General features: G+C 39.2%; 2 protein-coding genes across 2 annotated transcripts; one reads left to right on the top strand and one right to left on the bottom strand.

Moving 5' to 3' along the window:
* Positions 1 to 222: 222 nt before the first annotated feature.
* Positions 223 to 3,727, bottom strand: c16h3orf38 (chromosome 16 C3orf38 homolog). The gene is made up of 4 exons (XM_006802378.2): positions 3,509 to 3,727; positions 3,110 to 3,285; positions 1,833 to 2,035; positions 223 to 1,645 (listed from the first exon to the last, which is right to left on the bottom strand). Exons 1-4 carry the CDS (start codon positions 3,633 to 3,635, stop codon positions 1,282 to 1,284), a joined length of 870 nt encoding a protein of 289 aa, XP_006802441.2. The 5' UTR covers positions 3,636 to 3,727; the 3' UTR covers positions 223 to 1,281.
* A 455-nt stretch (positions 3,728 to 4,182) lies between these two features.
* Positions 4,183 to 12,547, top strand: zgc:152951 (uncharacterized). The gene is made up of 11 exons (XM_006802375.3): positions 4,183 to 4,347; positions 5,638 to 5,885; positions 6,009 to 6,126; positions 7,534 to 7,686; positions 7,806 to 7,994; positions 8,781 to 8,854; positions 9,165 to 9,362; positions 9,460 to 9,597; positions 9,684 to 9,773; positions 9,988 to 10,131; positions 10,222 to 12,547. Exons 2-11 carry the CDS (start codon positions 5,646 to 5,648, stop codon positions 10,348 to 10,350), a joined length of 1,473 nt encoding a protein of 490 aa, XP_006802438.1. The 5' UTR covers positions 4,183 to 4,347; positions 5,638 to 5,645; the 3' UTR covers positions 10,351 to 12,547.
* Positions 12,548 to 12,760: the final 213 nt, after the last annotated feature.

Below are 12,760 nucleotides of genomic sequence, written 5' to 3'. Positions count from 1 at the left end.
TGTTTTCCAATCTCCAACTTCCAGCCATTTAATTAAACTACTTAACACCTGGCACTGAAGAGGAACAAATTAGCTGAAATTATAATATTTTTATATGTATATTTGTCTAAATATTAGACTTTTTCTGAACTATGTTACTCTGGTATTTCTAACAGACTGTTTATCTGTAAACATTGTGGGATAGCTTCAATTAATCCCATGAAAGCACACTGCTTGACTTGGTAGTGTCACATAAAGACAGATATTTATTTGTTAATAAAGGGCTACGATACATCTCAAAAGTTTGCTACTCATAAAACTCCTTTTAAAAAAAACATACATTCAAAATTAAATTTAATCCAACAGTAAATTATTGAGAAATGTTGTGAATGGCACCGATTAAAGGAACAGTGAACAACTTGAATAAAATGCCTACATATCACACAGGTGCCCATTTTCTACAACCATCTGTTTGGACATTGTGCTGCCTAATGCAAGTTTATGTTAAATCCTTTGCAGTTACGTTGGCACGGATAAAACTGCTGTGTTAGTTTGCTGTGTTCTGTGAGGGAAGATGCATTTTAACAACTGTCAGCATGAAAAACGCGTGAATTTGTTTAAACGAGAATAACCTGAAGAGTTTCAGAAGATATTTGGTTGCTTTTGTTCAGACAATAAAACATGCAAAGGCTGATACCTATTCTTGCTTACTGTTGTTTGAACAAGTATAACTGCTTTCAGTTGTGCCATCTCAGAAAACAAAAGCCTATTAGCATTATAAACCTGCATTAGGCATCTCAATGTCCTGCTGTGACACTGAAATGCTGGCTGCTCTGTATGAACATAGTCAATTAAAAATCATAGTCACTTACAACTCTTTTAATTTTTACAGCTGAAATAAAATTAAATGTGCTTTTCTTTACTAAAAAAGACATTTCTAAGAGATCTTTTGAGTGACAGTATAACTGTTACTATACCACAAATATATACATTGAACATATTTTACATAAGGCACAGGCTTCCAAAGCACTACATGCTTAGCAAAAAGGTACAGTATATTTAAAGCAGCCCATCCATTTACCTTCTAGGATAATCTTTGAGAATTCTGCTTTGCATGTTATGATGTAATTATTCAATTTAAATGCATCTGTTTGAGCCTACCTTTATATTATTGCATGAAAATAAGTGTTCATGCAAATAAGATGAGTGTTGAGTAGAACCAAAAGACCAAACCACCACTTTTGGATAAATAATGTGAAAGGAAATAAAACTAATAAATCTAAAACTAATATATCTTGACTGTCAGGTACAGAGAAGCTGCAGTTCACTGGAATTGTAGGTCAAAGCAGGTGCTGCCACGTCTGTCCCACTAAGAGCATCCTGCCCTCTGATTTTCAGGTTGACAAACTTTATCTTCCAGCTGTTGTTGTCCAGAGGAGAGCGGATAAGGCCAAATATTTGTTCAAAGATTCCCAGACAGACTGCATCTCTGTGAATAGTCCCAGCCACAGCCACCAACACCAAGCCATGAGGAGAGGTCAAGGCTTTGAGGCCATGGGGATCCAAATTGGGACTGAAGAGGAGACGCTCATCCCTGGTCAGTGCCAAGAATCGACGACTAACCAGATCAGCACCCAGAAACTCCTCCATCTGCTCACTGCCAGCTCTGAGAAAGACATAACTCTGTTATTAGTGTTTTGGGGTTGTTTTACCTTCATCTCTATGCTTTGTAAGACGAAAATCAGAAGGAATAATCTACCTGAAACAGAGGACTACTCTGAATAAGATTATAAACCAACAACATCAGTATTATTTAAATTCTCATTTGCTTTCACTACTAATGAGGTTCTTACTTGGAGAGGAGACGTAACTTCACATCAGGCCAGAAATGTTGTGGTCCCCAGTCTTGGGGCTGTTGGCCAAGTGAAAGGTTTTGACTGTTCAACAGCTGGAAGAACCACTGACAGAACTGCTGGCCGAGGACCAGCGGATCAAAGCCCATCCCACAGTTCACATCTGAGGAAGCCACCTCTCCTTGAGTGTTTTCATCCACCACCTCCATAAAGAAATGAGAGGTTGTTGTTACAGATTATCTTCAGTCTCTACAAGTCAGAGCACTACACCCATATTAGCTAGAAGGTCAGTTCTTTGATGGAATGGCAACAGGTTCTAAAATATAAAGTCTGACTGAGGCTTGGTTTTAGAGCTGGTGTTGACCCTGAATTTTGGGAAGTACAAATTCTAATATCAATATACAGTGCTGTAAAAAAAAAAAAGAATTTGCTCTCTTCCTGATTTCTTATGTTTTTGCATATTTGTCACAGTTACGTGCTTCAAATCATCAAACACATTTTAGTATTGGTCAAAGATAGCCAGAGTAAATACAAAACTGCTGTCTTTAAATGATGTTTGCATTTATTATGAGTAAAAAGCTATCCAACCCTACCTGGCCCTAAGTAAAAGAAACAAAACAAAAACATCGTTATGATTGTCAAGACAATGGAAAATAGTCTGTGGACTGACAAAACAAAATATTAACTTTTTTGGAAAGTTTGCATCCTGTTACATCTGGTGTAGAACTACTACACAGCATTTCATAAAAAAAAAAAACTGCAGCAGTCAAACACTGTGGTGGTAGTGTGATCGTTTGGGACTGCTTTGGGATCTGGATGCCTTGCCCTGACTGATTGAACCATAAATTCTGCTCTCTACCAGAAAATCCAGAGAATGTCCAGCCATCAATTTGCAGTGCAGGGATCCAAAACACAACAGGAACTCCATCAAAAAAATAAAATGAAGTTTTTGGAATGGCCTATTCAATATCAAAACTGCTTGATTGCAGTTCTTGCTGCCAAGGGTGGCACAGTCTGTTGTTCGGTGATTACTTTTTCAAAGCAATATATAACCTGTTATAAAGGTGTGTGAGGACACTGTGTGTGAATAACCCTAATTATGTCTTCTCTTTCCAGGCATACCAACATCAGTGCCATGTCTTCACTACACTGGACTTCACTATTCAATAAACAATACTTTCCATCCTTTATAAAATAGATGGGTCGCCTTTGGCTTATCCCCAAATAAAACATTTACTGGCGGCAGTGGCTTCTGTTTCTCTCGTGTGTCAAGTTACCTTTACAGAGGACCACAGCTCCAGGGTCCTCTTTATAAGCATGTGTTTCTCGCTGTTTGGGGGCATCGCCACACCTTCTGTAGCCAGGTACTTGAATATCAGGTCACGCTGAACCTTTTTCCTCCTCAGGAGCTCTTCGGCATTTTTAGTGAAGGAGAGAATGGTTTCTTTAGCTTCTGCAGTGGAAAAATGATCAGAAAGAGTAAGATAAGCTAATCGTTTATTTACCCAGCAGAGGTGAGAAAACACTAAAATTTTTCATGCACTTTATTTGTTATTTCTTGGTAGGTATACAACAAATCTCTTGATTAAGGACATTATGTAACTCACTGGGCTCCAGTAAAGACTTAAGGTAAGCTGACTTCCTCTTTGCCAAGTGAAACTGAATAAAAGTCTTACCCGTAATGTTTTCCACGACTATCATCTTATTTGTGACCGTATCACTGAGTGACAGTAAGTCGCTTTTTGTCATTAGGCTCAGTATCTTCGTAAATCCAGCACGCTCTGTTTCTGATAGTCCTGACATTTTGGCAAAACGAAAACACTGGGACGGTTTCGTCCATTTGAGTCCTGCAAGAAATCTCTCCGTACGGAAACAAGCAGTAGTGGGAACGGAATTCGTTCAAAACACTGGTTGCTATGTTACATTGATGCGTTCGCTATATCTCGGAGAGCAGACAACTTAAGGTATTGTCAACGCCGCAATTGTCACCGTAAGAGCTAGAAATTACGATAACAGAGTGAACACGAATGTAGTACAGAAGGGCTTTCGCTGCCTTTAGGGCTGTAAAAAATATGGGAATCTTGATATTTACTTACACAAAACAAAACAAATAAAATACATTTTTCCATTACTTTTTGCTCTCACTAATAAGTAGGAGCTAGAGAGTGCCATGTCTTCTGCTGTATCATACAGGGGAAACTGGTGCTGTGTACTGACACATTTTATGGTAATTATTACGTAAAAAATGGCAGTTTTCTCCATTTTCTTTGAGTTATTAGAGGCTCATTAGAATAAATACCAAAATATTAATCGTTGAAATTTGAAGTGTACGGTGAGCTCCTGAAGGCATCATAAGCCAAGCTAGCAGCTAGCCTGCGCAGTAGCGATGCTCGGACGGGAGAGCTGGTCAGCCTGTTTAGCTGGCGTCACGCTATCATATTAACATGCTTTAACGAGGCTAAGAGGATCCGTTCTCCAGTTTAATATCGTACTGTGAAGCTAGTGAATCCGAAAGGTAATGTACTGTTATCATTTGCTAATTTACCCTCAGCTAGTTATCCATTCGTTTAGCTTAGCTAGTATGCTGTTAGCGCAGTGCCGCTTATTTACATGTCACTTAAACATTTAGGCATTCTTGTTAGTTTTTTCAGTTAAACTGCTGGTCCACTTACAGTAATGTTTTAGGGTATGTAATATTATTTTCCCTTCTGTTGGGATTCACATTCAACCACACGTTGGTATTTACTGTTTATCTTTGGTCATATTGAATTAAACTATCTTACAGTTTGATACTTTTCTTGAAATCAGTGTATGATCGTGGTAACGCGATTAGACCTGGAGGTTTCTGTCGAGAGCAAATCAGGGGATTTGACATGTGTACGTTCAATGACACAGAAACGTACCTTGGACATTGACCTATTCCTGCTGGTTTTTATCTAGCATCTGGGTCGCATAGACAAATATTGATAGACTTCAAAGCTAAAGCTGTCAAAAGGAATGAGGAACTGTGTCATTGCATTAAAAAAAAAAAAAAAAAACATTTCGCAGGATATGCACATCACACTGGCCAGCTTTCAACACAAGGAAATATTAAGAAATGAGCAGGAGGAAGAAGCTGCCAGTGTCTAGTGGTGGTAGTATCATGCTCTGGGGCTGGGAATAATGAACGAGGTTGCCTTCAAATTCTTCAACTTCACCTCAAATCAACAGCTAGATAGTTAAAACGTGAATATAACTGGATGTCCCAACACCACCATGGTCCCAAACAAACATTCAAACTAGTTTTGAAATGGATTAAGCATTAAACATTAAGCTTCTGGGCTGACTTTCCTAAAGCCCTGACCTCAAACTTATTGAAAATGTGTGGACTACTTCTGCCAAGAATAGTGGTCTAATATCTAGGCACAGTTATGCCATAAGCATAATGGATATCAAAAGTGTCTTGTTGAGGTGCAACTTGCTAAGGGAAACTTAACTGAATATTAGCGGTGGTGTATCTATATATTTCAACCTGTATATATACTTTTCAATATACTTTTCTGTGTTATTAGAGACAATCCATACATTTTCTTCTGGTTATCTGGGGCCGGGTCACAGGGGCAGGACATATAAACAGTATACACTGGATATATGTACATAAAGCCTAAAACTAGATAATTTTATTTCAAGGAGTTTATTACATTTTGTACAAATTGAGGAGGCCAAAAGTGTGCTTCATGTTGGGTATGTTTTCTGCCTAGGGATTAAATATTTTTGCATACATTTTTCAAATTGTATAAATCTTTCTCCCTTGATTTCCCATTAGTGTTTCCGATGGGAGACTATGAGAGCAGTGCTCCTGGGCGAATAACTGTGTATTCAATCCAGGGTTGCCCACACTGCACGCAGGCCAAGGCCACCCTTGCTCGCTTGGGAGTGCCTGTATGTGACATAGACCTCGGTAGTCATTCAGAGCTGAGAGCAAAGGTGAAGGAGCTGACAGGACGCAGCACAGTCCCTCAGATCTTCTTTAACAATGTTCATGTTGGGGGTAACGACGACCTGCAGAAACTGGTGAGGAAAAGGAAAACATTTCTGACGATACCACTTCCCTAATGACCAGTAAACTAAGAGGTCAAGCAGTGTCCAAAAATGGGGGAGAAAAACTAATTTGAACTGATACTGTAATTTCTGTAGTCACCTGAAGAGCTTCAGAGGCTGGCAAGTCTGGTGAAGGAAGAGCCCCTTCCAGCAAATGCACCACCTCTGCCACAACAGAGTCAGTCAGAGCATACAGCTTTGGAGAACGAAGGAGGTAAGGAATTAATTCTTAAGAGTTTTTGCCTGCTTAAGATCATTACTTTCCTTTCCTTCCCTTTACAGTCAAAAATGCTCTTAAGGCACATTTTAATGCGGTTCTTAAATATATTTGTAAAATACCTTCTGATATTTTAGTATATTAACTGCCTATCTTTCAAGAAATAGACAAGCATGGTCTGAAGTCAGCGTGTCCGGTTATGCATAGTCATTGTTGGCTGAGGGTGAGCCAAGAGCAAAGAGTGGTTATGAAATAGCATTGGCTGATGTAGTGAAAAAGCCATTTTTAGGCAACATCAGTTGTGTGTGTGTGTGTGTATGAGTGTGTCTTACATCCATGCTCCTCTACTCCTTCAAATGCCAACACGGACAGTTGATACAGGAAACCTGAAACTCTGGATAAGCCTAGTAGTGCTGGGCTGCCCCACAGAACCTCATATGTACAGTGTAAACAGTATTTGTAGAAAAATATTGAAATTTAGTGTTAGCTTTTGTGAAGTTTAATTAAAATCAGCAGTACGTAGTACTACACATACATCTCTGGCACCTAACGATAATGCACTGAAGAGCAGAACAAGTCATCAGATTGTAGTCGGTGTAATATAGGTGAGCTGCTTCTGATAGAGCAGTTTTATTTAGTTTTTGCACAGATGTATAGACTATTGGAGTACTTACAGTTTTGCCTTTTTAACAATGACACCCTTTACATATACAGTCACAACCATATTATACAATATGTTCCTTATATCAGATTCTAACCATCCAAATGTTGCAGAAGAATGCCTAAAAGACTTGTGTTGCTGCCATGAGATTCACTGATTCCATATTTGCATTAATGAGCAGTTGAACTGGTGTACCTAATTAAGTGGCCGGTAAGTGTACAATATAATAAGGGGGGGGGGGAGAGAGAGAGAGAGAGAGAGAGAGAGAGAGAGAGAGAGAGAGAGAGAGAGAGAGAGAGAGAGAGAGAGAGAGAGAGAGAGAGAGAGAGAGAGAGAGAGAGAGAGAGAATGAAATTGCCATTTGTGTGTGTAAATATTTCTTTGGAAACATGATTTGTCTCTGTGATGCCTGTCAAACATTATATAATAAACAGGACTGAAGTCTGATGCTTAAAAAAAACTTAGTAATGCTTGTGCCATATATACACAGTTACACATTTACTTAATTTCTCTTCAGTAGTGTATATCCCAAAAATCTCATCTACAAACCAAAGCAATGCTGCTGTGTGGAAATGAAATAAGCCAGAAGTTTACCCAGCTCAGGCAATACCTTTTCTCACCAGCAAGACATTTTTTCACAGATGCAGAACTACATCGTTTATCAAATTCTTTCATACATGTGTGAACATGATTATATTTCTGTGTGTTTATACATGTGTGACCTGGAAATTCCACGCGTGTAGAATTTACGTGTGAGAGAGATGAGTTGGCAGACCTAGTGGAAGACCTCAAACATGCCAGCATGATTGGCAGTCATAGGAGGGGGCTGACTTTATATAAAAAGAGCTTCTCAGGAAGTCAGCTGGTTGACTGGCTGCAAAAAGAGAAGGGCATGGGTAAGTAAGGCTGTCAGTGATATAGGTAAAATCTTATGCAATTTTCCAAGCGCCCTTATCCTTACAACACAGTCAAATTCAGTTCTGTCAGCACTTGATTGTGGCTATGTGTACACTAGCCAGGGCTGCAGCCTGTAATACTGGACAGGCATTGTTGAAGAAGAAGTACATGATCAGAGTTCATGGCTGTGAGCAGCAGGATGGCAATTTTGGCGAAGGAAAAGACACCATGGATGCACTGTACAGACTACTGGAGGATGATTCAGCTCTCAACGCAGGACAGACTGCAACCTGCAGTCCCATGCAGGGTACGTCAGGACCAGATCAGGCTTGGAGTGTGCACGTATCGCATTTCAGGTTCACTCTGAGCAGTGTCTTTCAGCACTCTACTAACCCACGTCCTTTCTTTGCTGCTAACTTAGCATATGATCCTTCTGGGTTTGCTTGGGTTTGTGGCTTTAAGAGCTGAAATATGGTGTATCCAATAAAAACATCATTGCTCATTAGCTTGCAACGCCTGCGTGACTGAGTGCATTCTCTGTCTTGAAAATCTATGCAGTATTTAAAAAAATACTTACACTCATTGTCTTCATCAGTGAGTTAAGATAACTTAGCAAATTTAGACTAAATAAATAAACTAAATTTGATCATAAATAATGCTTTATGATGATATTATGCATAAAGTGTATCAGGCTGCAAAGAACCTAGCTGGATTTCAATGTCGGCTGTTTCACAACAGTTTCCTGCTTTGCTGTGGGCTTGGGTCAAATTAATACTTGGTTTTAATTTCCTGTCAGATATTCCTTTACTTCTGTAATGGTGGTGGTGAGTCATATTGGCTGGCTCTGTGTTGGTGTGTTTATACCTGAAAGCTGCACACTTGTAGAACCTGTAGAGTCACACCATGATACCAGCAGGATTTTACCCAGCTTCCTTTTTTTTTCTATAGCGCCTGATTAAAAAGCACAATTAGTTTTTTCCTGTATTTGTTTTCTTTTTGGTTTTTTTCCCAGCTCGTGTTTAATATTTTGAATTTTGACTTTGAACTATGTTGATTTTTATTTCATGTTTTTCTCTCTTTGTCTTCCTGCCAGCCGCTGAGCTCTCTTTGCTTTTACGGGAGATGATTCTGAAATTGTTCTCGGAGCATCTCTCTGCCGATGGCAAGGTAATGTTGTCCCTGATGCTCACTGAGTGCATGTTGCTATTTTGTAAAAGCAACAGTGCATTTGGATCTGTGCCACACAGTGTGTACTGTTGCACTGGGCAAGCTGTGTGTTCATATGAAGTTTCACTTTGGCAAACAGAAAAAACTTGTCTGAAAACATTTCTACTGTATTTTTCACTGCAGCTCTTTTTGTGACCTACATTCAAGGTTGTTTGTCAAGATATTTTGACAGGATAATGCTTCTCTGATACGTTATCCCTGTACAAACGGTTAAATTAAATGCATGTACTTTGTGTCCATGCTCCCACAGTCTGTGGACTATAAAGGCATGTCAGCAAATCCTGCTTTTGAGCGTTACTGTGAGCTAGCTATTCAGCTGCAGAGGGTGGAGTTGCTGTCGCTTAGCCGGGAGGAGAAGCTGGCCTTCTTCATCAATATCTACAATACATTAGTCATCCATGGGTACCTGCGCCTGGGGGCTCCCACCAACATGTGGCAAAGATACAGAGTAGGACTACACAGCTACAATGTCTCCCCCAGAATTCCTTTGTAATATCAATAGGACTTATGTGCTGAAATTAGGAATGTTTTGAACTGTTTTGTAGTTCTTCAATTATGTGAGCTACCTGATTGGAGGAGAGGTATTCACGCTGCAGGACATTGAGAATGGTATTCTTAGAGGGAACAGAAAAGGTGTCGCACAGCTTCGAAGACCCTTCTCCAAAACGGACCCACGACTTCAAGTATTCACACATTTTGATAGCTGAATTTATGTGGTGACAGTTTTCTTTAGAGTTAACTAAAGGTCATGTCTCTTGTTGTCCACTAGGTGGCACTTCCAGATGCTGAGCCACTGATTCACTTTGCCTTGAACTGTGGCGCAAAGGGCTGTCCACCTATTAAAACATACACACCACAAGTAAGTGATTTCACTTTAGCATTTTTGATTCTGAGAAGGCTTAGCTAAAATAAATACACTTGGAAACTCCCTCTTCTGTCACAGTTTTTACAGTTGTGAAATTGTCCCATAGATTTCATATCAGGTTTCCCAAGTTTTGCCACTTATAATGTCTCCCATAATCGCGGCAGCCTGAATGGTCAGAAATTAATTCTCATGTGCTCGCCCCTCTCAGGACATTGACAGCCAGCTCCGCACAGCAGCCGAGGCCTTCCTGGAGAATGATGACGCCTGTGTGGTAGATTCTGTGAAAAAAGAAGTGCACCTAAGTCAGATATTTAAGTGGTACAAAACTGACTTTGGAGGCACGGATGAGAAGGTATTTTTAAGTTTAACAGCTGTATGTGTGCACATGTATGGATCCTTTTTTTAAAGTTTTTTTTCTGTTGCATCCCCTTCTATCTCATAGCTGCTGGGATGGGTGCTGGATCACATGGGTGACTCACCGAAGAAGACCAGCCTGCAGGGCATCGTTTCTGCTGGAAAGACCAAAGTCAGTTTTCTCCCTTACGACTGGAGCTCCAACAGCACCCACTGAGCTCACACACAAATGCATTCACACCTACCTGTATGTACGTCTACATGTTTTACATCCATTGTCTTCTGATTGAATCTGTACAAAATGGAAAAACACTTATTCTTAACCATGCGTATGTTTTATACAGAACATAATGTATGTCCCTGTGACATGAGGAGCACATTTGCACTGTATTTTACTGCTGTCTGTTCCAGTTTTCTGCTCTCATTGTGAGCTCCTACACCCCATCTTTTGATGCTGTGTAAATACTAGAGAATTTGGTAAGATCATCTCAGTATTTTCTACACATGAATGGTGTACTCCAGCAGCTTGATAGCATCAAATGCACACTAAACATATTTTATTATCTGTAACCATAGTTGTGGCTCTCCTTTCCATGTCAGCCACTCAGGAGTCATAGATGATCCCATTCCTCTCTGTCCAGCTATTCGTGTGGTGCGTATAATTATAGCAGATGGAAACGATAACTTGGCTTATCAAACATACTGCTTTTATAAGCCATAAGAAAACCTTTTGAACTTTAAAGAAAAACACTCATTCATGTGCAGCAGACTGCACCTTCTTCTCTCTGGTCCTTCATTTAAGCATTTTGCAACCTACATATTTAAATGATTTGATTTTGCATTCTGCGGGGCAAGGAAGGATTAGCTGCTGCACCTTTTTATCTTTTAAATGAAATTGAATATAGGTGTGGATATTATATAGTCACAACTCAGCTTGTGACTGTAGAATCTGAAATGCAAGGTGAAGATTTTGTAAATAATGATCCGTTTTGAGTTTATTTGCGGTTAACAACCCCTGAGCTTTTTTTAAAGGGGACAAATGAAATCTGGTTGTGCTGCTCTTATCGTCCTAGTTGGTCAGCATAGGATGCACTCAGTGAGTAGTTGATTTACGTCAGCAAAGGAGCACCTTCTGTGTGCACTGTGTAGAACGCACAGACATATCCAGTGTCCGCTGCTTAGACTTTATTTAAATGTATGGATCAGTTTGTCTTCCTATCAACCATAGGTAAACTTATTCTTCCTCTATGCATGTTAGCCTATGTGGCTTTTCAACCCTCTTTTTAATCCAGGTATTCCACTGTAAATTGCAGAAGTGCTATTACTGTGTTTTGGGTTTTTTAGCACCGTTATTTGTTTTAAAAAGAAAATTATGAACCATTTATCAAAACCAAACCCGTTCGGGATGCACTCTGACACTTTGCATGTTTTTTGCCAACTTATGCTACTGAGACATATTTGTACTTTTTCACAAGGTCGTTGTTCTGTTTGTCTGTATGTGAATAATGTGCTGTTGATCCAGCTTTTTATTTCAGCATGTCTACAGAAACTGGACAAAAAAGTCTTTAGAAGTGTACATTACCAAAATGTACCAAATGTACACTTGGTCATTAATTCAATAGGATATTAGTGTATTTAGTTTCACCTTGAACACGTTTACAAAAACTATTCTTATTTAGGAGTTGAGCTTTTCTTTAAACTTAGCCTTTCAATTAAATTTTAGTATGGTGCTTCATTGTACATTGCATAGCAGTGCAATAACGTTCCATTAAGTTTCTATAATGTGTTGTCTTAATTAAGATTTTCTTATCTCAGGTCAAAGCAAAATCTGACACCAGGTTGTTTGATGTCATCAGTGCATCGTATGCTGCATGTTTTCTAGTCTTAGCATTTCTGTATAGTTTGTATTTGTTTGCAAAATCATTTTCAACATTTGATTCCTGCACACTGCTGTGTTTTTGTTAAGGCTACAAACAGCACCAAAGCAAATGGTTAAATTAGCATGTCTCAGAGCTGGAACACATTTGCTGCATGAGTTAGAGAAATACCCTTCAGTCTTGAATAGTAACTATAACAGGACTGCCTCTGCTGGCTAGCGTGTTTTTTGTTTGTTTGTTTTTTTGTTTCCTTCCCCCAGCCTGTATGCTTAGACGTAAAGTGTCAGATATCAAAGTACACAAAGTAAAAAAAAAAACACATTTGATAAAAGTCAGTCATACACTGATTACTGCATATAGACTTGAGGACACCAGTCTATTTAACAGACTAGGTTTTCTTTGAACGCAGCCTTCAGCAACAAAGTGCACCTTTGGCTTTACTATATTAGTGTTAAGAGTGGTTGACACTTTGTGGACTAAATTAAACAACACAAGATTTTTATGTTTATGGATGTTCCCTGTCTCCCCCCCCCCCCCCCCCCCCCCCCCCCAAAAAAAAAAATAAAAATAAAAACATACCTCATGTATCAGGAAGATGTGACGCAAAAACCTTTTTTAAACAATTCTAATATCACTGTTCCTCTTTCCTAGGATTGACAAAAAAAAATTACATCCCTAAATAAATAAATATGCAATGTTGACCTATATGCATATACTGAGTTTGTGTTTTCCTTTACTATACTACCCCAC

The sequence above is a fragment of the Neolamprologus brichardi genome, chromosome 16 (genome assembly GCF_056152115.1).
Source record: "Neolamprologus brichardi isolate AB-2024 chromosome 16, ASM5615211v1, whole genome shotgun sequence".
NCBI classification, from domain to species: Eukaryota; Metazoa; Chordata; class Actinopteri; order Cichliformes; family Cichlidae; genus Neolamprologus; species Neolamprologus brichardi.
This window is presented reverse-complemented; position numbering and strand designations above follow the sequence as displayed.